This window comes from Manihot esculenta, chromosome 12 (genome assembly GCF_001659605.2).
Source record: "Manihot esculenta cultivar AM560-2 chromosome 12, M.esculenta_v8, whole genome shotgun sequence".
Classification (NCBI taxonomy): domain Eukaryota; kingdom Viridiplantae; phylum Streptophyta; class Magnoliopsida; order Malpighiales; family Euphorbiaceae; genus Manihot; species Manihot esculenta.
In genome coordinates, this window is record NC_035172.2 from 34885518 (window position 1) to 34909915 (window position 24398).

General features: G+C 34.4%; 3 protein-coding genes across 5 annotated transcripts; 2 read left to right on the forward strand and 1 right to left on the reverse strand.

Moving 5' to 3' along the window:
* Positions 1-6804: 6804 nt before the first annotated feature.
* On the forward strand, positions 6805-11767 carry LOC110628637 (ABC transporter F family member 5). Its single transcript, XM_021775415.2, has 9 exons — positions 6805-7819; positions 8022-8363; positions 9184-9324; positions 9427-9606; positions 9719-9874; positions 10532-10633; positions 10719-10847; positions 11149-11253; positions 11397-11767. The coding sequence occupies exons 1-9, from the start codon at positions 6938-6940 to the stop codon at positions 11490-11492; spliced, it is 2133 nt and encodes a 710-aa protein (XP_021631107.1). The 5' UTR covers positions 6805-6937; the 3' UTR covers positions 11493-11767.
* Positions 11768-13602: 1835 nt separating this feature from the next.
* Positions 13603-19249, forward strand: LOC110628639 (programmed cell death protein 2-like). Of its 3 annotated transcripts, XR_002490088.2 has the most exons (8): positions 13603-13940; positions 14019-14102; positions 14179-14276; positions 14355-14650; positions 14875-15109; positions 15994-16198; positions 17025-17220; positions 18720-19249. XR_002490088.2 is itself a non-coding variant. In XM_043948679.1 (7 exons), exons 1-7 carry the CDS (start codon positions 13888-13890, stop codon positions 17148-17150), a joined length of 1110 nt encoding a protein of 369 aa, XP_043804614.1. In that variant the 5' UTR covers positions 13603-13887; the 3' UTR covers positions 17151-17533. The 3 variants fall into 3 exon arrangements, 2 of the variants coding, with proteins under 2 accessions (XP_043804614.1, XP_021631110.1); XM_043948679.1 differs by lacking the exon at positions 18720-19249 and having other exon boundaries at positions 14006-14102; positions 17025-17533; XM_021775418.2 differs by lacking the exon at positions 18720-19249 and having other exon boundaries at positions 13604-13940; positions 17025-17533.
* Positions 19250-19666: 417 nt separating this feature from the next.
* LOC110628638 (alkane hydroxylase MAH1) lies at positions 19667-21477 on the reverse strand. The gene has a single exon (XM_021775416.2). The coding sequence runs from the start codon at positions 21406-21408 to the stop codon at positions 19888-19890; it is 1521 nt and encodes a 506-aa protein (XP_021631108.1). The 5' UTR covers positions 21409-21477; the 3' UTR covers positions 19667-19887.
* Between the last annotated feature and the right edge of the window lie 2921 nt (positions 21478-24398).

Consider the following 24398-nt stretch of genomic DNA (forward strand, 5'->3'; position numbering starts at 1 on the left):
ATCTGCATAAGAGATTAAATTGAAGAACCAAAGTCAAATCAGGAAGTCATGGCCAAATTGTAGGTGGGGCAAGGTTTTGGAGTCTGGCGAATGAGCTAGTGAAGAGAGCAGGCGAGACTCCTGAAGTCGGACTGGCTGGGATGACCTGCCAAGCCAAGCAGCATGAGTTGCGAAGCAGGTAAGAGTTATTGGAGGGTCAGAGAGTGCCTAGAAGCTCAAAAGGATTGAAGTGCCCAGGATGCTCGTAGGGCTGGTAGAGCCTGAATGCTCATCAAGGCAGGAAGGAGAGCTCGGATGCTCGAAAGTTTGTAAGGCAAGAAGGAAAGCCCGGAGGCTCGAAGACTTGCTAAGGCTTGAGAGCTCGGAGCCTGGAGGCTGGAGGGCGAGAGTTGCCCAGAAGGCTGAAGACTTGCACAAGTCTAGTGAAGCTCGGAAGCCCTAAAGCGCGCCTAGCGCGAAGATCACTCTGCAACATGGGGTGGATTCGTATAGTGTTCTGTTTCTCCGTGAAGATTCTAGATGGATTCTTTTTTTCTAGAGACTTCCTAAAGCATCACTCACAGAGGCAGTGATCTAAGATATTTTGGAGTGATTGGAATAAGGTCTGATTTGGCTTATCCAGTTGGAGTCATCAGTAAGTTCATGAGCAAACCAAAAAGAGATCACTGGAATGCTGTAAAATGGTACTCAGATATATTAGAGGAACACAATCTGAAACTCAATTATGTTAGGGAATCAAGTCTGAAAGTCAGATGTTTGTGATTCTGATTATGCAGTTGATTTGGATAAAAAGAGGTCGATGTAAAGGTATGTATTCACTATTGATAGAAATGTTGTAAGCTGGAAGTCCGGTCTGTAGCATGTCGCAGCTCTTTCGACTACATAGACAGAATATATGGCATTAACAGAAGCCATTACAGAGAGAATATGATTAAAGGGTCTTATGGAGGAGCTTGGATTCAAACAAGAAACAGTAGAGGTATTTTGTGATTCTTAAAGCGTTGCCAAGGTTTTGAAAATCCACATAGAAGAAAACCCTGCTAATGCATTTACTATGACTTTACATGTCAATAAGTTTAAAAGGACACTGAGCTTGTTGAGGCTGACCAAAGAATGACGAGGGTCAGGTCGAAGAAGGAAGGGTATGTGTTGAAGAAGGAGCGAGGATTCACATGTGTTGAAGAAGTTCAAGCAAGATGGAGAATTGAAGGACTGATGCTCGAGTTATTCAAAAGTGCTCGAAACTTCTGAAAAAAAGAGAGAGATTAGACGATTAGTCTAGACGACCTATTGATGGAGTGATTTGCTGAAGGGCCAACCTGCTAGAAGGAAGAGCTGACTTGCCTGATGGAAATAGGGCCGAGTAAGGCAGGTTTGATGAAAGAAGGGCTGGAGTGCTCGAAAGCTTAAAATGCACAGATTCTTTAAAGTGCTCGGAATGTCTGAGAGGATTAGGAGGAAATGAACGATGATGTTTTTTTTTATCATGGTCTCATTAAAATAACTGAGGAGTTTTTCAACCTTTTTCATGGAGCTAAGGTCATCAAGTATGTTATTTAAAAAATAGACATTCCTCTGTTTTAGAGGTGTGTGAAAAGAGTGCGAAGTAACAAAACGTGAAGATTGTTTTTCTACTATTATGTTGATTTGTAATCGAACTTGTGCTCGTATAGTTATTCTCTCTCTGTAACTTATCGTGAATAAATGATTTTTTCTTCTGAAATATAGGATGATCATCAAAAATCAATCAAAACTCATAAATCTCTCTGTATCTTCTTCTTTTATGTTCTTTCTATCGTTATTTCTTTTTATTTTATTTTATTTTGTTTCTGTTATGTTGCTTACTAGAAATTAGAGTTTAAATCTCAAGTAACTACGAGTGGTATCAAAGTAACTACATTTGTAAATGGTACAATACCATAAGTTACTATTTAGACACAAAATTAAATTATATATCTTAAATTAAATTACAAAATTTGAATGAAAAATCGATAAAATCATGACATATTTTTTTATACTTTTTTCTAATAAAATTTAGGGTTTTAAGTCATGCTTCTTGCTGTTTGTTTATTGAATGCATCATTATTTACTGGCCGCGGTTGTATTCTTTGTTTTTGTTTATGCTCTTTTGCCTGCCCCTTATTTTTACTTTTATAAATAAAAATATCTCTTAAAAATATTTTAGAAAAAAAATTATTATTTTTTTATTGTTAAAATATATTTAAATTAAAGTTTTAAATCAATTACAATCCTATTTATTTAGTGTATTTAAGAAATATTTTTCTCTCTGAACATAGGTACATTTTTTTTCATATTCCAGAAAGAAGAGAAGGGATTTGTTAATTTTTAGATAATGTTTTTAAATTTAATATAATGAGAATTGGTAAAAAAAAAAAAGAAGAATTGATTATAGGCATAATTTTAATATTTTCCATTGTCTTACTAATTTTTGTATGGTGTGACTATAATTATTTAGACAATATAATATTTATTTATTTAATTATATATATAATTAATTAACTAACTAATTAATTACGTTTCTAGCCAATAATTATTATTTTAATTTAGTAGGTGAACTTATTATTATTATTTATTTTTTATTATTATTATTATTATAGTTTGCGTATGCATCTGATCACAGATAAGTTATGAAAATATATTTTTGAAGACAGTCCTGGCAGCTCTAGTCTAATATAATTAAGGCGATATTGTCAAAGTTTGAGAAATAATTCAAAAAATATAAAAAAAATTAAAGTTGATTTATTGATATTATAAGGGTCCCAATTACATGTGGTAGACCATTCTTTTGCTGTCCTTTTTCATTTGATTTATTGCAAAATTTTACAAAATATCAACACCCTAATGGTTTTTGATTTATAACCACTTGTTTGTTTCAAGGCCTATTATTTCCCTCAATTGGTCACATCATTCTTCACTTTTTTTTTAAATTTATTTTTAAATTTTACATAAATTTATGTATGGATTTGATTGATTGAGGAACAGGAACAATGAGGCCATTAATAAAAATGGATTATAGATTATTGAGAAAACACAGCTTTGCATAAGACTCCATTGCACATAGGGGCGAGCATTCGGTCGGTTCGGTTTAAAATTGAACCGAATCGAATAAATTAAAAATTAAAATTTTTAGTATTTATAAAAACCGAATCGAACTGATTTTGATCAGAAACCGAATCGAACCGAACCGGTTTGATTCGGTTCGATTCGGTTTGATCGGTTTTGATTTTTAATAATTTTTTTATTTTTTACACTTTATTTTTAATATTTTAAAATTTAATTAAAATATTTTAATCTTAATATAATTTAATTTTTCTATATTATTGAAAAAATATATTATTATCACTAATCGATTCGGTTCGGTTTTTTTAGTTTTTTTCTAATTAAAATCGAACTGAACCGAAATAACTGAAATTTCTAAAATTAAAAACCGAATCGAACTAAAATATATAAAAAATCGAACTAAAATTTTAAATTAATTCGATTCGATTTATTTTTCCGCACTAATCCTAGCAACCAAGTAGGCTAGGAGGGAAAAGATTCAATCGAGGACATTAGGCATCCAAGCATCGCGTTACTGTTTTTTCAATAGCTAAAAAGCTCGACCAAACAAAAAAGCAACTTCCTCATAGTCTAACCGCATAGTCCAGCTAAATCTCCGGTGGCATAAGTTTGGTGAATAAATAAAGTGGCCAGTTTAATGATTTCAGAATTATTATTTAGTTGATTCGATTTAAAATTAAACTGAATTGAGTAAATCAGAAATTAAAAATTTAATTTTTATAAAAATTAAATTAAATTAGTTTTAATTAAAAATCAAATCAAATTTGATTTGATTCAATTCAATTTGATTTAATTAGTTTAAATTTTTAATAAATTTTTTATTTTTTACACTTTTAATTTTAAAATTTAATTAGAATATTTTAACTTTAATATATTATAATCTCTCTATATTATTGAAAATAATATACTATTATCACTAATCGATTTAATTTAATTTTTTTATTAAAATTAAATCAAATCAAAATAATTAAAATTTTTAAAATTAAAATTTAAATCGAATTAAAATAAATAAAAAAAAACTAAAATTTTAAATTAATTTAGTTCGATTAATTTTTTTTAATTTAAATTAAATAATACTGACTTGTCGCTATACTAATAGCCTAAATAATAAGGCACTTTCTCATTGTAGGAGGCCAATCAATGGTATAACTAAGAGCTAAATTTTTATGGTTGTATGATCTCATAAAAATTGATTATGAGAGTTGGATCTCATACGACGTCTCTTTTAATAAAAAAAATTAATAATAATTTTTTAATTTTTTAAAATATTATATTATTCAGCTTCCTTTAGTAAAATTATTATTATTATAATTATTATTTTAACTGGTAAGCTGTTGACATTATTTTCATCCAATTTAATTTTAAAAAATCAGAAGAAAATACCAAAATAAGATATAAAAAGAGGCTAAAGAATCAATAATTTATATGTTAAGTGGCTAACTTGGTGGCTGTCATTTGAGAAAACTACAAATTTGACCATTACTCATTCCATCCACATCCAACTAAATTAACAACTAGTCTATAACAACTTATTATTGAAAAAGAAAAAAAGTACTAATCAATAGCTAATCCAGCTGGAATTCTCTATCTATACACAACCAATGACAGTTTTTATATTAAATTTTATCAATAACTAATCTTTAAATTAATAATTAAATTTATATTATTATTATTATATGTTACATATATTATTATATTCATTTATTCAAGTGTTATCATGATTTTATCTCATCTAACAATCATGATTTGAGTTTATTCATAACTAGTAATACAAGCTGTGAATTCATTTGTTATTATCATTTCAGGACTAATACTATTGAATTTTTCATCCAAAAAAATCATTTCGGGACTAATACTATTGAATTTTTTATCGATTTGGATGAGAAATAATACGTACTTATAAAAGTTTTATATACTATTTCTCTTTAATCTAATTTTTAATGTGATATTGGATCTTTTAGAAATATTTCAAGTTTTAATATAATTTTAAATATGGAACGTGAGATTCAGAAAAACGTAGGATTTAAGTATATGTGAATAAGTTTGGTTGGAATTGTTCACGCCTTTCTCTTTTATTCTTTTTTACTTAATTTTTAGTGACGCATAACCATCACTTTGCTATAATGCACTTGTCGCTATCACACATAACCGTACTTAAGGTCGTATTTGTCTGTCCACCCTCATTAGACGACCATTTAATTCCTTTTCGGTACTCGTGCTGATAGAATTATGATATAATTGGGCTTGCTCTCCTATTTCCCATCACGTCAAAAAAGTTGGGCTCCTTTCGGATGGGTTCGGGTCTCGATCAGTCCGATCTGCTTCAACCGTAAATTGGGTTGTGTGCTAACGGGTCAAATTTAGAGTTCTTCTGTAAGGATTCGATTGCAGTCCGAATGCCAATAGTCAGCGATTATCATGCGAGTGTGATGAATGTCATATCGGAAAATTTTCAAACTATCAATCTAAGAAAGTTTATATTGCATTGATGGTGTGAAATATGAATGAAAATATTGCTGAAATATCAAATGTTACGAGTAGCTTGTATCACATAATAATAAGTCTAATAATAATCTTAGAGGAAATTTTGTAAAAAAAACAGATAAATTAGAAAAAAGCTAACATCATGGATGTCTCAAGGATTTTCTAAAATTTTTTTATATATATTTAACTATTTATCTTAAATAAAATTATATATGAAAAATTGTATAAATAACATATATTTTATTTTTAATAAAAAGTTAGTTTAATTAAATGATATTATATATTAATTTACAATCAAAATTAATGTGTTTTTTAATTATAAAATTTAAAGTAATAAAAAGGCTTATATTATTGTTAATAGTATTAAAATGATACTTTTTAAAAAGGAAATTCAAAGTCTCAATGATTAATGGGCCTAGTGGCTTACAGAGGCTGCTCTTTCACAACCGTTGTCCTACAGTGGACTTTGCAGTTTGGGCTTCTTGCAATATGTCAAAACGACAGCCCATTAGTAGTTATTGCCTTTTTATCTCTCAAGATTTCAACAAGTCCTTGTTCCTTATATTTATTTTGAAATGTTGAATTTATTATATTTTTTATTTAAATTAATTTATAAATACCAAAATTTAACCAAAAGATTAAAATATTTCAGATATTTTTTTCTTAATTTTTTTAATTATCTCAAAAAGTAAAAGTTCAAACCTTAAAATTTCACAAGAATTTAGCTTAAAATTCAAAAAAGCTTAATTTATTTTTTAAATTAAATTGATACTAATAACCAAAATGGTTTAAACTTTTTAATTTTTTTTCTTGGTTGGACAAATTTTGTATATTTTATTAATTATTATTTTTGGAAACGTGGTCGACCCACAGTCATGCTTTTGATAACACGTGGCAGGAGATAACAGGGTAGAGTGGAGTTACAGAAATTCGATCACCAGAATCTGCACCACACACCAGGTTGAATTTTCCCACGGGCGTTATCTGTTTTCCTGGCCACAGAATTTTTCCACAAAATAATAAAATCTTACATTATAAGGCTTTAACGTAATCTAAATAACAAAAATGCCATTATAATGTAAATCACAGGCTCAAACTTAAGATCTCAATAATGGCAAGAATGATAATACTGATAATTTCGAGGTCACAAGTTGAAAGAAACGTGAAAAATATTTAGCTCCAAAAACATGTTAAAAAAAGGAAAAAAAAATAAAAATTGAGGGTCGCTATTGATGTCGTTTTGTCAATGCATCAAAAGCTCAGAGCTTCAACAATTATCTCGTCGATGGGCTGAGGTTCCTCTCTGTGCTCACTTTGTTCACTTCGCTTGAGAGAATCTCAACCCCTTTGCGCAATTTCCCATTTGCCAAACATGGATTTATCCACCAAGTTCCACCGCCTAGACCTCCACTCTTCTTTCTTCACTAGTTCGCCTCTGTTTGGGACCCGTAAATCTCCTCTTAGGCTTCCCCGTTTTAAGCATAGCTCAAAACCCATTAAAAACAATCCCAGTTCGATTAAAGTTGTTGCTTCTTCTGTCTCCAGAAGAGGGACTTCTAAAATCACTGCTCAGTTATCCACCGCCACTGTCGAGACATCGGTTGCTGAACCCGAGACAGATATTGAGTCCTTGTTTTCAAGCAATTCCTCTGATGAATTCGGCAGGAAAGGTGCACATAAGCAATCGAATTCAGGGGCTTCGGGAATTTCATCGGGTATCAAGCTAGAAAACATAAGCAAGAGTTACAAAGGAGTCACAGTGTTGAAAGACGTGACTTGGGAAGTGAAAAAAGGTGAGAAAGTAGGACTTGTAGGTGTGAATGGGGCAGGGAAAACGACCCAGTTGAGAATTATTACTGGACAGGAGGAACCTGATTCTGGGAACGTAATCAAAGCGAAGCCCAATATGAAAATCGCGTTTTTGAGTCAAGAATTCGAGGTTTCTTTGAGTAGGACTGTTAAAGAGGAGTTCATGAGTGCGTTTGAAGAAGAAATGGAGATTTCTGGGAGATTGGAGAAGGTACAAAAGGCGATAGAGGGGTCTGTGGACGACTTAGAGCTGATGGGGAGATTATTGGATGAGTTTGATTTGTTGCAGAGGAGAGCACAGGCTGTGGACTTGGATGAAGTTGATGCCAAGATCAGTAAGTTGATGCCCGAACTTGGGTTTGCCCCTGAGGATTCGGATAGGTTGGTGGCCTCCTTCAGCAGTGGGTGGCAGATGAGGATGTCGCTTGGGAAGATTTTGCTGCAGGTATATTGTAACCTTGATGCCTTTTTATGGTAACTTTAGATGATATGCTGACATTGTTATTTTGGGAAATTTTTTAAGTCCTTTCATTTTGGAGGAATTGTTAGCTTTATGGATGAAGCAGTTATGACTGATTGGCTGAAGAAAGGATAGCTCTTGGTTGATTATTGATGTTTGACTTAAATGTGCAACTATTCATTTGCAGGACCCAGATTTATTGCTTTTGGATGAACCCACAAATCACCTTGACCTTGACACAATTGAGTGGCTCGAAGGTTATCTCCAGAAGCAAGATGTGCCTATGGTCATCATATCTCATGACAGAGCATTTCTTGATCAACTTTGTACCAAAATTGTTGAGACTGAAATGGGCGTTGCTAGGACGTACGAGGGGAATTATTCTCAGTTCCTTTTGTCCAAGGCAGCATGGATTGAAGCTCAGCATGCTGCCTGGGAGAAGCAGCAGAAAGAAATTGAGCACACCAAGGACTTAATAAGCCGGTTGGGTGCAGGAGCAAATTCTGGCCGCGCTTCTTCTGCTGAGAAGGTAACAGATAGATGTGTGGAACTATTTGGTTTCATTTTGTCAAAGAACAGGAAATATTTCTTTCTTGGATATTATTCAAACGTAACTAGTATATAGAAGGATCAGTTTACTCTTCGCTGTTTTGGACTGTTTCCTACTTTGATACACTGAATCTGATGGATTTTTTTTTTGAACTTTCTTGAATTAATATTGGAATGTATTTGTGAAATGGTAGCTTCTACATATCTTGCATCATTACACTTAATGAAATTTGTGATAGGTTCTTTGCTGAATCTGGAAATTCTTCATGTGATATACTTCTGAATTTGCACCGCACCCTTCAGGATAGCAAAAAATAGTCCAGAAAATCAAATATGATGAGGGATGAGGTTTCAGTTGTGGCTACTGATTTTGTACTTGTAGAATTTTTTTCTGAACAAATATAGGTTTTGCTTATAAATGCTCTTGCATAACATACAAAAGGTGATTCTATAGGTGCTTTTGGCTCTTCCTTCTCCCTCCCCACCCTATTTTTAGCCTTCTAGCAGGTCAGCTTAGCGTCGATTTTTCAAATGAAATTCTTCTGTCTTTGTGACCATCCCCTAAATAGGTCATATTATTACTTTTTCTAGGGAAAATCATTTGACAGAATATTAATGAGTTGCTAGTCAGTGAATAGAACATAATGCTTTCTCTATTTCTCTTTTATCCCTTATCAACTGTATTCATGGGGCTTTGTGTTTACAATTGAGAATGATTCTTTAATCTCTATGATGTGGAAGTTGCAATTTTTTTCCTAGCTGCTTCAATTCTTAAACTCTCTTTGTTTCACAATTAACAGAAATTGGAGAGACTTCAAGAAGAGGATCAAGTAGAGAAGCCATTTCAACGCAAACAAATGAAGATCAGGTTCCCGGAGCGTGGAAGAAGTGGAAGAAATGTTGTATCCATTAAGAATTTGGAATTCAGTTATGAGGATAAGGTGAGGCGCATCACGGGAGAGGCTGCTTTGAAATTTGAATAATGAGTTCTCTAATGATCTTATACACAACATTGACAATTTTGTTGTGCTTTTTCTTACCAGGTGCTGTTTAATAGGACGAATCTTACAATAGAAAGAGGTGAGAAAATTGCCATTATTGGCCCAAATGGATGTGGGAAGAGTACTTTACTGAAGCTGATCATGGGCTTAGAGAAGCCGAAAGCTGGCGATATTATACTTGGGGAGCATAATGTACTGCCCAACTATTTTGAGCAGAACCAGGTGTGGTACTTTCATTTAATTAAAACTTATACTTCATTCACTTTTTGTTGTCAATTCCGTTGTTATGCATATAAATTGTTTTTGACAACTGAGTTTGATCTTCCTCTGTAAGGCGGAGGCACTTGATTTAGACAAAACAGTGATTCAAACTGTGGAAGAAGTTGCAGAGGACTGGAGAATTGATGATATAAAGGGACTGCTAGGCCGTTGTAATTTCAAAGCTGATATGCTTGATAGAAAGGTTTCCCTTTTGAGTGGTGGTGAGAAGGTAAAATCAACTGGCCCCTCAATTTCATATCTCTATGTTCAGTTGCATACTCTTAGAAATTCTGGTTTTAAAATAAATGAATTTGTTTCCTTTTTGAATCGGTTGTTGAAGCTTTCTTTTATCTATACACTTTTGGATCTGTTTGTAGCTTATGTAAAAGTAGACTAGTAAAACTTGCATTATCTAGGGGATAAACTTTTGAAACTTAAGGACCAGATTGTGATGATTTTGCAGTCATTTACTGCTGAAAATCACATATAAAACTGAAATATTACCTTCAATTGCTATTTAGTTTTATTTTTTCTTGAATCCTTGTCTATCAGCTGGAATATTGAATATCTTAATGTTATCTGCTATTACTCGCACTACTACAAGGTGGAGTTTGGTTATAGTTGCTCTTACTGATGTATCTTTAATCGAGGCTCAAAGCATGAGATTCTTGATTATGTGACTGAATAGATTAATGGCTACCTTGTCGCTTTTGATTGCATAGGTTCAATTCATTATACAATACCTCAGGAATAATACCTGCCATGTCTTCTTCCTTTAAATAAAATCTTGGCCTATATTGCTGTCTATGATTTTTTTTTTCTATTATTATTTTCCCCTTATAATAAGGCATGGACTTTGAATGTTTTGTCTTCCTGTTTTATTCAGGCGCGACTAGCATTTTGCAAATTCATGGTGAAACCTTCAACTTTGCTAGTTCTGGATGAACCTACTAATCATTTGGATATACCTTCAAAAGAGATGCTTGAGGTTTGGATAGTTTCTTTTGGGTATTTGCTTTTACTTGTTTTACATTTTATTTGTTTTTAAATTCTGTGTCCAATTGTCACATCAGGAGGCAATAACAGAATACCAGGGTACAGTCATCACAGTTTCTCATGATCGATACTTCATAAAGCAAATAGTTAATCGAGTAATTGAAGTTAAAGATGGCCAGCTACAAGATTATGCAGGCGATTACAATGTAAGCTTGCCCTTCTTTCATTTTATTTTATTTATTCTGTACCTGTTTTTTGATATGATGCATCCTCTGCCTCATTTATTCATCTTGAGCATTCAAAGTAAAGTTTTCATATCCATAGTAGAAGGGTATGTCTTTGGAGGTATGAGATCACATTTCTATCTGCAGCGATAACTTTAGTGATGTATCAAGAAATGATAAATGAAACATTCTTATTCGTCCTGCATGGATGGCATGAGTGGTGGTGTGAGTTTCTAGTCTTAGGCAGCTTTAGGTTTTTGACACGAGATTTCTTGATTCATAGTATTATCTGGAGAAAAACCTGGATGCAAGGGCTAGAGAACTTGAACGCGAGGCAGAGCTTGAGGAAAGGGCTCCCAAAGTGAAGGCCAAATCAAAGATGTCAAAGGTAAATGGTATCTATTTTATTGCTAGCATCATAAGTTAAGCAATAAATAGGCAAATTGTTCTTGGAGTAGTCTCATCTTTTGATTTGCTTTCTTCCCTTTTTTCTTTTAATTTAAAGAAGCTCATCATTTTATTCTTTAACAGGCTGAGAAGGAAGCTCGGAAGAAACAAAAAATGCAGGCCTTTCAGGCTGCAAAACAAAAATCTAAAGGACTGAAGAACTCCAAAAGATGGAACTGAAGAGGGGTACACAAAATTGATTCAATTTCATACTTGGTTGAACTAATTTTGCCATGTAAAGAGGGTAGGAGGTGATATAGTCCATTTTCACCAAGGTACTCCACCATTGTAAATAATATTTGATAGAAATGCAGGTCTCATTTAAAAAGGTGCCATATGAATATTGCTATGACGTTTGAGCTTTTGTTTTTAATTTATGTTACAATCTATCTGGGGGCAGGTGTTGCTTAGCCAAGTGGCTTTTAACATTCCTGCTATTTTCACCCATTTGCCTACGGTTTACGCCAACTGTTATTACAATTATCTTATTGTTTTCTCAAATTTATCTCCAAGCAACCAAGAAAGGGGAGGAGGCGAATTTCACAAAGAGAAAAGGTTGCATGAAGCCATTGCAGATTGGATTGTATATGTTGTTTTTGGAGGGCGGTTATGTGATTGTCGACATGGTGTTTTTTAAAAGTTTTCATTGAATACACCAAGCATTGTGATGTTTGTTAAAAGTCTAAGCGGATTCATTAAATTTGTAGAATTGAAAGAAATATATGTTTTTTTTGAATAAGAATTGAAAGAATTAGTTGAGCTCAGTTATGATTCAAGGATTGAATGTATACATTTAACTAATCAAAACATGTTATGTATTTAAAACTATAAATTTCACTTATAAAAATATATGAACACTTACTATTTATTAAATTATTATGTGTTTATACGTTTTGATGTCATCTGGTAAAAGGAGTCAGCAATATTATTATTATTTTGATAAAATTAAATACCGTTTTTTTACCATGCAAATATGATATTGTATTTTCAAAATCCAATAAAGGTAAGAATAAAGAGAACTGATTGGCACTCCATGGCTTAGCCTAGTGGAAAGTGCATCCCCCTATTTCAAAAAAAAAAAAGAGAACTGATTGTAAGGATGCTATGCTGTCTCATGGTAACATTCATATTAGTTGGGTACAGCGTTCAGAAAATAGAGCCGCCCATTTATTAGCTAGAGAGTCTATTCATTATGGTAGATTCAAAATTTGGATTGACATTCCTAATTGACTCTTAGATTATTATTCTACAAGATAAATAAAGTTTTTCTTTATTAGAAAAAAAAAAAACTAAGGTCCAACAAAGAGAAAAAAAAAAAAAAAGCACACAAACCCGAATTAAACTACTAAAAAGGAAAAAAAAAAATCAAATCAAACCAATTACGAAACAGACTAAAATTCAACATAGAAAAATTCAAACCAAACATCCATCTACCTCAGCATCGATTTTTCAACACCTCCAAGAGCAAGCAGAGTCAACCGGCAACAACAATAACAAGCAACCATAAAAAACAATAAAAAGACACAAACATGCAAATACGAAAAAGCAATAATAATAATAGAATTAAAGTATAGTAGAATTATAATCAAAGCCCGATTCAAGTAGAAAATTAGTATCGTTCACAAAAATCACTAAAATAGTACATTTATGGTAAATAGAGAAAATAATAAAAATATTAAAAAATAAAATAAATATGCAACAAATATTATAAGCAAATACCAATAACACAGTAAAAAATCGAGATAAATCCATCAAAGAAAGGATGTGGCAGAACTATTACAGCAGTATTATTCATTATACGTAATGGTGCTATCTTCGACGGATGTAAAATAATGCGGCCCACTATACACACATTCAAAAATCTCATCTCAAACTAGTAAGAATTAAGCGAAACTTCTATTCTAGCGAGTCATCAGCTACCATTAGGAGACGAAGATAAATACCTAAAACAACAAACACTAGATATGCAAATTTACCTCACAAAGGGCATCCAAGATCTAAACAAAATTATACAAGGAAACTATCTCAGCGACACTCACCGCCCGAGTCGAAATTGCTGGACCGCTATAAAAAAATTAAATATCAATTCAATTCAATTATTGAAAAAGTAATGTAAAAAGCTAAGTTAAACGATTAAATTTAATTTCTCAAATTAAAAAAAAAGCCCCTATTTATTTGATCTTTCTGCATTAAAAAAAAAAACAATTTTTTTGAATAAGAAAACAAATTTTAGTTCCATTCTTTTTTTTTTTGAAAATTTTAATTCCATTCCATTCATTCAATCGGTTCCGTAGGATTTACATAAAACGGTGCGCACAAGCACACGCACTCCCACCGGATTACCCCTGTCCATTGCCACTGGCACTGGGGGTTCAAGTATCCCGTCTCCGCCCTCCTCTGGAACCAAAACTTGTTCTGGAACTCTCACCGAAACAGTAGTGTACTCTGTGGTCTCTCTCCACTGTTTGATTATTTTCTCAGGTCGCAGATACTCTTTTTTGGTGTTTCTCTGTTGTCACGGTCGAGTAAACGATGATGGCTCGAGCTCTACTTGGTATGCCTGGACCATGGGCCGATGATAATCGTGAGCCATCTGACCATTACACTACAAAAATTGGCGGACTTCCTGTGAGTATTAACTACCTGTTGATTTCATTCCTTGCTAAAATTTTCTTTATCTCAGTTTTTTAAAGCTCTCTTTTACAGGACTTGCCTTTTCCTCTAGAGGCAGTGCCTCACAATTTGCTCAATTGTGGTGCCTGTGGAAAAAAGCTCTGTCTTGTTGCACAGGTTTTCGCTGATTCTCATTCTTGGATATTTTGTTTTGGTGAATATGATTTGGGTGTTCATTTTTGTTTTTTCAAAGGTTTATGCTCCAGTCTCTAGTGGAAGGTTGAAAATTGGAGATCGTCTTGTTATGGTCTTTGGTTGTGTGACGGCAGAATGTGGGAGTACTTCTCTTAGGTCTTCAATTTCTGTTTAAAGTTTCTTCTTTTGATTGATTGTTTTTTGAAAAGGAAATAAATTTCTGGGGACTTGCAGCTGGCGTGCACTTCGCCTGCAGAAACTGGATGATGGGAGATTCCCATGTACAAATTCTGATGATGTGGTTCCTGTTACTCCTCCTCCTGATTCAGTTCCAAAAACCAACTGGCTGGAGGATTTGGGTGATGAAAGTGATGAGGATATCGATCTTGAGGCTTTGGGTAAAGCACTTTCTGAAGCTGGAAGTTTGGCTTCTCATTCCAAGAAACTACATAAGAACGAGCTATCTGAGAGTGTTGTCAATGCTTCCCCTTCAGTTCCCAGGATGAGAATTGTGGACATGGAGTTACCAGGTAAAATTTTCCTGTTAATTCTACTAATTTATTGTAAGAATGTGTTGTAGATAAGTGCTTTTCATGTATTGAACTTTTTGATATTTCTGAAATTTTTGAATTCTTCCAAAATTGTTTTGAACCTTTTGATATTTCTGAATTTCCTTATGTTTTTGTCAAATGATTCATTAATTGTTATTATGTTGGTAATTGATTATTTGCTTCATATTATCTGGTAATTGCAGTGGTTCCTTGTTTTTACGTTTATACTCAGGAAGAATCATTCTCAAAGGATGTTTCTTCTATGTGCTCGAACTATTATTCCACCCTTTCCATTAAGGAGAAACAAAGTAATAATGATCAAGAACAACAAGAAGCTTGGGGAGATGAAAGTTATGAATACGATAAAGCTTTAAATGTCGACAGGGCATACCTCAAGTTCAAGAAAAAGTTGGATGCTGACCCGGAGCAATGCTTCAGGTATTGAGTTGAGTCCCTGGAAAAAGGTATTGAGTTGCAGAAATTTGATGATGTTGTTTGCTTACAATCGTAGTCATGGACAGATTATGGTTTCACATTGTGGCTTTGGTGCCACTTGAGGGCTCCTTCAACAAACAAAACTCAGTGGATGGTTGAGATACCTTGTCTGTGACTGGGACAAGGTGCAAAAATTAGAAGCTATAGAACTCAGCAAGAGCTCTATCTTAAGAAACCTTGCATAGATTTTATCTTGAACTTGCTTTTCTAGTTCTATCTTGAGAAACTTTTTGTGGTGGGATAGACTAGATGTTGGAAGGTTCCCCAATAATTCTGATTAGCCTTCACCATACCTTGAATTTTATGTGTCCAATGCTTCTACATAAGTATGAATGCCAAAAATAATGGAAAAATTTTTGTGGAGATAGATTTTGGTTGCGCATGTAGCCATGTACAAACATCAGATACTGGTGCGCAAGTCTAACTCACAGTTATGGCCGATTTCTTAACGACATTCATATATTTTCCGAGAATCTTTTGAGACTTCTCCAACCACTAACTAACTAACTAACTAAATAGTTAATCTGGTTTAGATTTGTGAATTCGGCTTCCAGTTTGAAGTCATACAGTGTTTATGTTCTGAGCTCATCTGTTGTCCATTCAAATGCAATTTCAGACCAACTACTCATGTTATGTATGTCCACATGTATTCTGTTCCAGAAACATTTAGATGTTGCAATTGCTGTTTGTCTTGGGCAGTCAGAGGTTTATTAAGCCCACTGCTTTACCATCTCTGTGCCAGCTAAATGAGTTGTTCTATCCTACTCCATTATATGGAAACTACTATTGCTCAAATAAATGCTCCTTTAACAGTCCCATGTACTCAGGTACTTGTATGGCGGGAAGCCTCTTCTTGCAACACCAGATGTGGGAGACCCTGGGTCATGCAAGCTTTGTGGTGCTTCGAGGCATTATGAGATGCAGCTGATGCCCCCATTAATATATTTTCTACAAGATGCTGCTGATGATTGTCAAAAAACTGCATTAGAGAATTGGGACTGGATGACACTCGTTGTTTTCACTTGCTCCAAGGTCAGTTTTCAAGTCATTTTTGCTTTGATAACTGTTTGTCACATAGATATATAAGCTTTGTTGTAGTTAGAATGGCTAGACTATGAGCTGCCACTGATGAATCTGGGGTAATTAACCCATTATCACTAATTTCAGGGTTGTCACATAATTTTATTTGTCTCATTTAGTTTGTATTTCACTGAGATCACATTTATTGAGTTTCAATTGTTATTTGATTGGATTTTCTGATGTAGCAGCAAAGTCCTACTCTCCACTTCAATCTTGTGTGTGTGTGTGCGCATGCATGTGCACATATATTTGCCTACCATAACAAAGAGTAAAAGTTCTAGCAAAAATTTCTCTAGAATTTGATAGTAATGATCTTATCAAAGCACAAACCAAGTGATTTTTTATGTGATAAATGGAAATAAGGTTATCACACTGAAATTTAGTGATAAGTTTATTAACCATTGCATCTCGAATGGTCTTATCCATATTGGTTAAAGAAGCTGCTGGAAACAGAGAACCAATGGGGATTCTTTCTTTTGGCCAAGGAGCAGTTGCAGGTGGTGGTGGTGGTGGGTCTCGTGGTCAAGACCATTGCCTGCAGGAGTTAACTAGTGTTCTGTTCTTATTCTCAAAAGCATAATGATAAAAACCCTTAAAAGATAAACGTGAATGAAAAAATTGGTTTTTTAATGAACTCGTAGAAACTTCTTCTATTTTCCATGCTTTAGTTGATTGATATTAGAATGCATTTCTGAGATTACCTCACCTCTTATATTCATGACTTCCATGCTCAAGTTATTACATGATCATGATTTTCATGTTAAAACTTTAATTTCAGAGCTGTTCCAACCCATCTGCTGAAGAAAAATCCAAAACTGGTTGCTGGATTGTGGCAGAGGAGGCTGTTGTTGTCCAATTTGAGAAACCACTGGACGAGTCGGTTCAGCTTGGTTTTTTCTCATGATCTGGAACATTTCTTCCCAGAATGAAATCAGAGATGTATTTCAAGAACATTCATGACCATTGATTATTTGGTGAGTTATTGTTGGCTATTTTTTTTAAATATACATATTTTTCTGGGTTGTTAGACAAGGGTTAAAAAAAAAAAAAAGAAGCACTTGGTCTCAGAAGCTCAGCAAAACTCGTACGGTTTCTAGTCTATATTCAATGCTGATTTGATGAAGACAGCCGGTTGTTTTGCTTGTGATGGCTGTGATACTTAGTGCTGTTATATTAATATTTTTGTCTTTGATATTTAGTTTCTTTTTGTTGTAACAATTCTGAAACTTTAAAGTGTAAATGGAGTTTGTGGAGGAGCTTAATTTCAGCTCAAAAGTTGAAGACAAACTTCCTTAATTTTTGGGAAGCAAGTAAAGACAAATTTCAGCTTAATTTCTTATTTAAAAGCTAATGAAAAATAGAAAGTTGTGTGTCTTTTTCAGGTTTTCTCTCTTTCTTTCCCGTCTTTATCCCATGTTTTTTAAAGTTTCGTAGGAATGATTTTGTAAAAAAATAATTTAAATAATTATTTAAAAAATTATTTATGTTTTTTTAAGTTAAAAAAATTAAATTCTTATATTCTAAATAAGATAATTGTTTCGATTTAGATGTGGCTATTGGCTGGTTTTGGTTTGGTTTTAGTTTAAAATTGGCGGTTTGATTTTGGTTTGGTTTTAGTTTAAAATTGGCCGTTTGATTTATTTTTCAATCTCAATGAAAATCGATTTAATTTAAAATGGTTTAAAATATTTAGTTTTTTAATGATTTTGATTTGATTTTAAAATAGTTATGATTTTAATTTCAATTAAATTTTAAAATAGTTATGATTTTAATTTTTCATAGTTTTTTATTTTGATTTCAATTAAATTTAAATTATAAATGATTAATTTGATTTAATTTAAAAATAAATTTTAAATAAAAAAAATAAATATAAAATCTTAAATATTATTTATATATATTTATTAAATAATTAAATTATAAAATATAAAAAAATAATAATATATTTATAATATAAAAATAAAATAATATTACATTTCAATGTAAATAATATTTTTATTAGTTAAAAATAAATTTAAATTTAATTATTTGACAATTTAACTTGTCATACATTAATTTTAGATGATATGATTTTTTAAAATAATTTATTTAAAAAATAAAAAATCAAATTTAATTGTCAATTTGAATCGATCGGTTTTGGTTAAAAAAAAAGATCAATTACAATTTCTCTGGTCTAAGATTTTCGATCTATACAGCTGGATTAAGTTGGATTAAAATTTCTATATATATATATATAAATTAAATTTAAACGTAAGTAAATCGTTGATTAAATTACTTGTAAGTAAGAGAAGCTCTCCCTTTCTTTGATTCTTCTTTCCCAAGGCTCAGTCTTCTGTTTGCTGCTGGTTTTCTTGACTCTCTGTCCCTTTAAGGCAGAGGGAGTTTTGCTACCCTGTTCCGGGAGTGAATTTGCCCTTTCCACTTCTTTGTGGGTTATGTATAAATAAAATTTAATTTTTCTAATTTTTTGTGGTAGATTTGTGCTTGTTGGAAAGCTCTCTCAGTAGATCTATCTTGTTGGGTTGCTAGTTCTTCTTTTATCCTTGCATCCAGGGACTTTTCACCGGTTTTGAGTTGAAGATTTCAACATCTACTTATTCTGATGATCAAATCTCCAAGCGCTCCTTCGAGTCTCTCTCTGAGAGTTGTAAAGAGTTCCTTTAGAATCTTTTAATGGGTATCTTTAAGACCTTTATCTACTGCATTTGAAGGTTTTTCTTTTTTTCTCTGCATTTTGTAACCGACTCATGACATACCCCATCAAAACCCTCTATTTTAATTTCTTCGTGTTGTTTCATGCTTGCTAATGGAGTTTATGGGAGGTTGGCTTTAGATATGTTCTTCCTCCTTTCTTAGCGTGGAGTTTTGTGTGCCCTCTGATCTGGTTCTTTTTATTGTAAAGCTTTTTTAAGCTCGATTCGGTGGCCACTTGGAAAAAGCAAGAAATCTGAGAAAGGTCTTATATCTCTATCTTTAGTTCAAAAAAAAAAAAAAAAACACTTAAAAGTAGTTCAAGTATGCTTGTTGAAAAAAGAAAATAGTTTAAGTGTTTTAGTGGAGATTTAAAAAAAAAAAAAGTAATTTAACCTATTAAAAGGGCTAAAAAGATATACCACTAACTAAAATAGGAAAATATCAATATTTTCAAAATATATTAGAAAGTTTTTTTTACTTGGTCATAGAGTAATTTTAAATTAAGTAGATAATTTATAAATATTTTAATTATCAGTTTTTACTTTTTTTTAAAGTTGTTGTTTAACTTATAAATCAAATCAAATCAAATAGCAAATTAATTATAATATTTTACTGATAAGTAAGTTTCATCAACTTATAAACCAAATCAACACCTTCTAAATAACGTGAGAAAAAGAAAATATACAACGGTAAGATTAGAGTTTAGTTTGAATTTAGTTGCAAAATGCAACTAAATCCCCTTATTATATTCATATATTCATTGTTGTTCATCTGTTTTCATGAGGATTTTTAATAAGTGCCTCCTCAAAATAAGCTTTAAAATTAAATTTGCTATTTTTTTAATTATAAAAATTATTACTTGCTTGTTGGAGTAATATGTTTTTGACATGAATCATTCAATATCAAAAACTCAGTAGTAAAAACATAAAATAAAATTAATAAACAATAATTCAAATCCATCTCCTGCTAATCCTGACCTTCAATCCATGTTTCATCTGAAGAATAATGGAGATATTTGGAGACACAGGATGATCTTCCACCACCTGAACCTTGTAGTTATGGATTATAGCCGCCGCCACTGTCTTCATCTGAATGAAAGCCATTTCTTTCCCCAGGCAAGTTCTCGGTCCGGCATTGAAAGCTAGAAACTTGTACGACGGCTCATGCCTGATCTTTGCTCCTTCTGTAATCCACCTTTCAGGCTTGAATTCCAAGCAGTCTTTTCCCCAGATGGATTCCATCCTCCCCATTGAATACAAACAGAGAACTATCTTCATTTCAGGATTCACTCTGTGCCCACTTGGAAGCAAATCTTCGTGGAGAGGAGCCTTGTGCTGAAATGGAACTGGTGGATACAGCCTTAGAGCTTCACAGATGGCTCCATGAAGATAAACAAGCTTGTTTAGCTCCTCTGGATTGAATATTCGCCAGGTTTCTGCTTCTGTTTCTGGTAAACTTGCTTTAAGCTCCTCTCTTATCTTGGTTTCTGCTTGCGGATTCTTGGAGATCAGCCATAAGAACCATGTCAGAGCTGAGCTTGTGGTGTCTCTTCCTGCAAGGAGAAAATTTACTATGGTATCTCGTAGAAATTTGTCGTTTGGTTTTGATCCCATGATTTGGGTCTCTGTCATGTACGATGTTAACAAATCAACACCCTCTGATCTGTCGTCTGATGAGAAGGGTGATTGATTGTTGAGTTGTTTTCTTTTTCTGGAGATGTATTCTGCTGATGTACGATCCAGTGTTTTCCAAGCTTTTTTCATTTTCCTCTCTTGTCCGATTCCAAGAATTCTCTGCAACTTCCAGAACCATTCAGGCGTTAAGTGCCTGAAAAACAAAGTTTCTTCAGCATCATCCATGGCCTTGGAGAATTCTACTTCTGGGAAATCAATGGACAGGCATCTTGGGTTGTAGCCAGTAACCAATATGCATGTGATATCGAATGTGAATCTCTGAAACAAATCTTGCATGTCCACCACTGATCCTTGTTCAGCAACATGATCAAGGACTGGAACTAGCCCTTTCTCCACCATCTCCCGGCTGGTCTTCACCAAAAACTGATGAAACCGCCGATGATTAATCAAAGCCTGAGCGAGTTTTCTCTGGTTCTTCCACCATTCAGAATCCGAATTGAAAATCCCAGTTCCCAGAACGTCAAAAATCTTGGAAAACTCGGGTCCTTTAGGGAAATTTGAGAAGTTTGAGCTCATTATGTAGTGGACATTGGCTGGATCAACTGTGCCTAACAATTTTACTCTGGAAAACCAAGGGCCTAGGTAGAAGAAAGTATGGCCACTTCGCTCAATGACTTCTGTGAACCTCTCGTGAGCTCGGTGAAGGTGGAAGAGAGTGTCCGGCAGCATTCCGACGACTGGCCAATATATGGGTTGGCCATTTTTGTTGAGCAAAACGCGAACAACCACAAAGCTAATGATTGCTAAGAAGATCTCAAGAAGGGTTACTGAAGCCATTGCTTAAGCTCTGCTTGCTGCTTTGAGCTTTTGAAGCCATATACGGAGCTTCGTCTATATAAATATAATAAACAAATAGCTTTCCTATTTCTGTTAGTAAGTAAAACGTCATAAATATGTCAGTGGAATATAAATTTTATAAAATTTATCGGATGATAGTTATATGTTGGAACAAATGAAAACGAAAGGGAGAAACTAAAAATATTATTGAAAGTTCAAATATCACGACGGTTAGGTATTTGGTATCTAGGCTGAATCTTAGAAGAAAAAACAAACCTCAAAATTCATTTGAGTGTATTATGCAAGTTGATTCAACAATACACCGTTCAACATGTGATTAAGGTAAATCAAGAATCTAAACTTGTCAGTGAGAAATTTAGTCAGTGAAAAACCTAGTCAGTGAGGAGTCTAACACTCATTTGACGTAATAGAAAGTAGGAGAATAAGTTCAGATATACTGTGATTCTATCAACATCGGCGCTTGAAAGGAATTAAATGATTGATTGATGATGATGAAATTAAATGATTGACTGACGAATGTATGATTCTATGTGAGAGCGACAAATGATATTATAATAGAGTGTTAGTTATGCGTCACTAGAATAAAGAAAAAAAAATACAAAAGGGGAGCGTGATCTCCCTACTAAATTTTTCATAGGGATAGAAATTTTATGTAACAGCCCGGAAACTGATACCCCTCTGTAATGGCTCCAAACTGCTCGGCGCTAGGATCCAGATCGGCTTAAGGCCGCCTAGACCCGTAGCAAGCCTGCTACTGAACTCTGTGTACCTGATTAATCCCATACATGATCCAACTAGAACACTAGCTTTTAAAACTTTTTCTGTAAAACTACCAGGCTTAACCTTAAAACCACAGCCGTAAAGGCCTACACCAATGATCTACTACTAAGCTGAAAACATAGAATCCACTCTTAGAGTTCGCATATTACAGGCTAGCCTTGGTTTCTGTTCTGGGTCAAGGGATTTACCCTTTCTTCCCTCTCAAATGGGTCAAGGGGTTTTATACCCTTTCTTCCCTGATCACTGGAGTTTTATAAATACAGCATATGTTAAGCCTAGCTTGACACATTTCTCATCAAGAAACGCAAAACAGGATACATGCATAAACTAGGGATTAAGCAAACACTGGGCAAAGCACAACTCTAGACATTATCACAAGCATACAAACAAGTATAACATCTATAACATCTATAACATCTCATCCTTAAATCTTACATCATCTTGCATAAACATATACATCAAGCCTCTTTCACATATATACATCAATCTTCTTTACATGTCACTTTATCAAAACCTAGCTATGCTAGTACAGCCAAACACGGCAACCCATGCTCACTCTGCTATTCTCATAGCTCACTCTGCTGACCTCTGGCCCTGCAAAACTGGGGTTAAGGGAATGGGGTGAGCTACTAGAGCCCAGTGAGTAGAAACCATAAAACAGTTCATTCATTATATGCTTTCATGGAATGTGTCATAGCACAAACATCTCACATCTCGGATTAGACATGATCCCAGAACTCCCTCTGTCGGTGCCCGGTCCCTACGGACTCTCAGGTCACTACATGTACTAGAGCCTGGCCCCTAACTGCGGAGCTCCCAAAGGTCTTCTCGAGCCATAACAGGTAGCGAGCTACTGAGATCGCCTTGGTCCATCCCATCAACAATAATAATGTAATGCAGCATCTTCGTGATTTCTAACGCAATACAACCTAGTATCACATGGCATCCATGATGCGTGTCTCATGCTCATACTGTTATGCTCTGTAAACATCAACTTTAAAACATGCATAGTTAGGTCTACTCACCTGAAGCCAAGCTGTGACTAACTCTGAGCCAACTCTCACACTGGAGCTAAACACCTCGCCTCAGGTCCGATCCTACACAGGTGGATGCACATGAGGTGCCAAACAACGCTAACAGAACTCTAAAACATCTCTTAAACAACTCCCCAAAAACCCCTTAAAAGACCCTAGAACAATCACACAAAGCATGCAAAAGAAGGCTGGACAGGACACTTTCGGCGGCAGGTTCGGCGGCCGAATGTCCTCTCCAGAGACGAAACTCGCCTACTTTCGGCGGCCGAAGCTCCTCTTTCAGCGGCCGAAGCCTTCGGGGGCAAGGTTCGGGGGCCAAAACACACTCCAGAGACGAAAGTCTCTAACCTTCGGCGGCACCTTCAGCGGCCGAACCTCCCCTCCAGAGACGAAAGTCCAATCCTTCGGGGGCAGGTTGAGGCAGCCGAAACCACCTCCTCAACACGTTCGGCGGCCGAACCTTCCTTCGGCGGCCGAACCTTGGTTCTCCAGTTAGGCAGAACCGAGCTCACCTCATGCACAACTTCCCCCAAACCTCACTCAACATGCATCTCAACACACATAACAAGCATATACTCACATATATGCACAAAGGGGTCCAAAACTACCTAAAAACCCCAACAAACAACACCCATAACACATAAACATACTCATGCATAAAAACCCTCAAACACATCCTTTTACACCTCACCATGCAACTCTTCCCTTTCCCTCCATAAAACTTGCTTAAAACATTATAAAACACAAGGATCAACACTTACCTCTTCTAGAACAAAGGCTGGTGTGCTCCTAGCTTCAAAACAAGCTTCAAGAACTTCAAGCTCCACAACTTCCTCTTTTTACTCAAAACCTTCAAAACCATGAAAACTCATGAAAACCTTGCAAGATTTGAGGAAAACACCATGAAAACCTCCCAAGGAGAGCATAACCTCACCTTTGCCCACCAAGAGAGCTTCCAACACCCTCTATGGCCGGTCAAAGGGGCTTAAATAGGTGGCCAACCGCCTTTCCTTCGGCTGCCGAAACTGCATGCAAAACCATGCAACGTTCGGCGGCCTAACGTGAAGTTTCGGAAGCCGAACCTATAGCACTTTCGGCGGCCGAACATTACCTTCGGCGGCCGAACATTACCTTCGTCGGCCGAACCTGCATTTT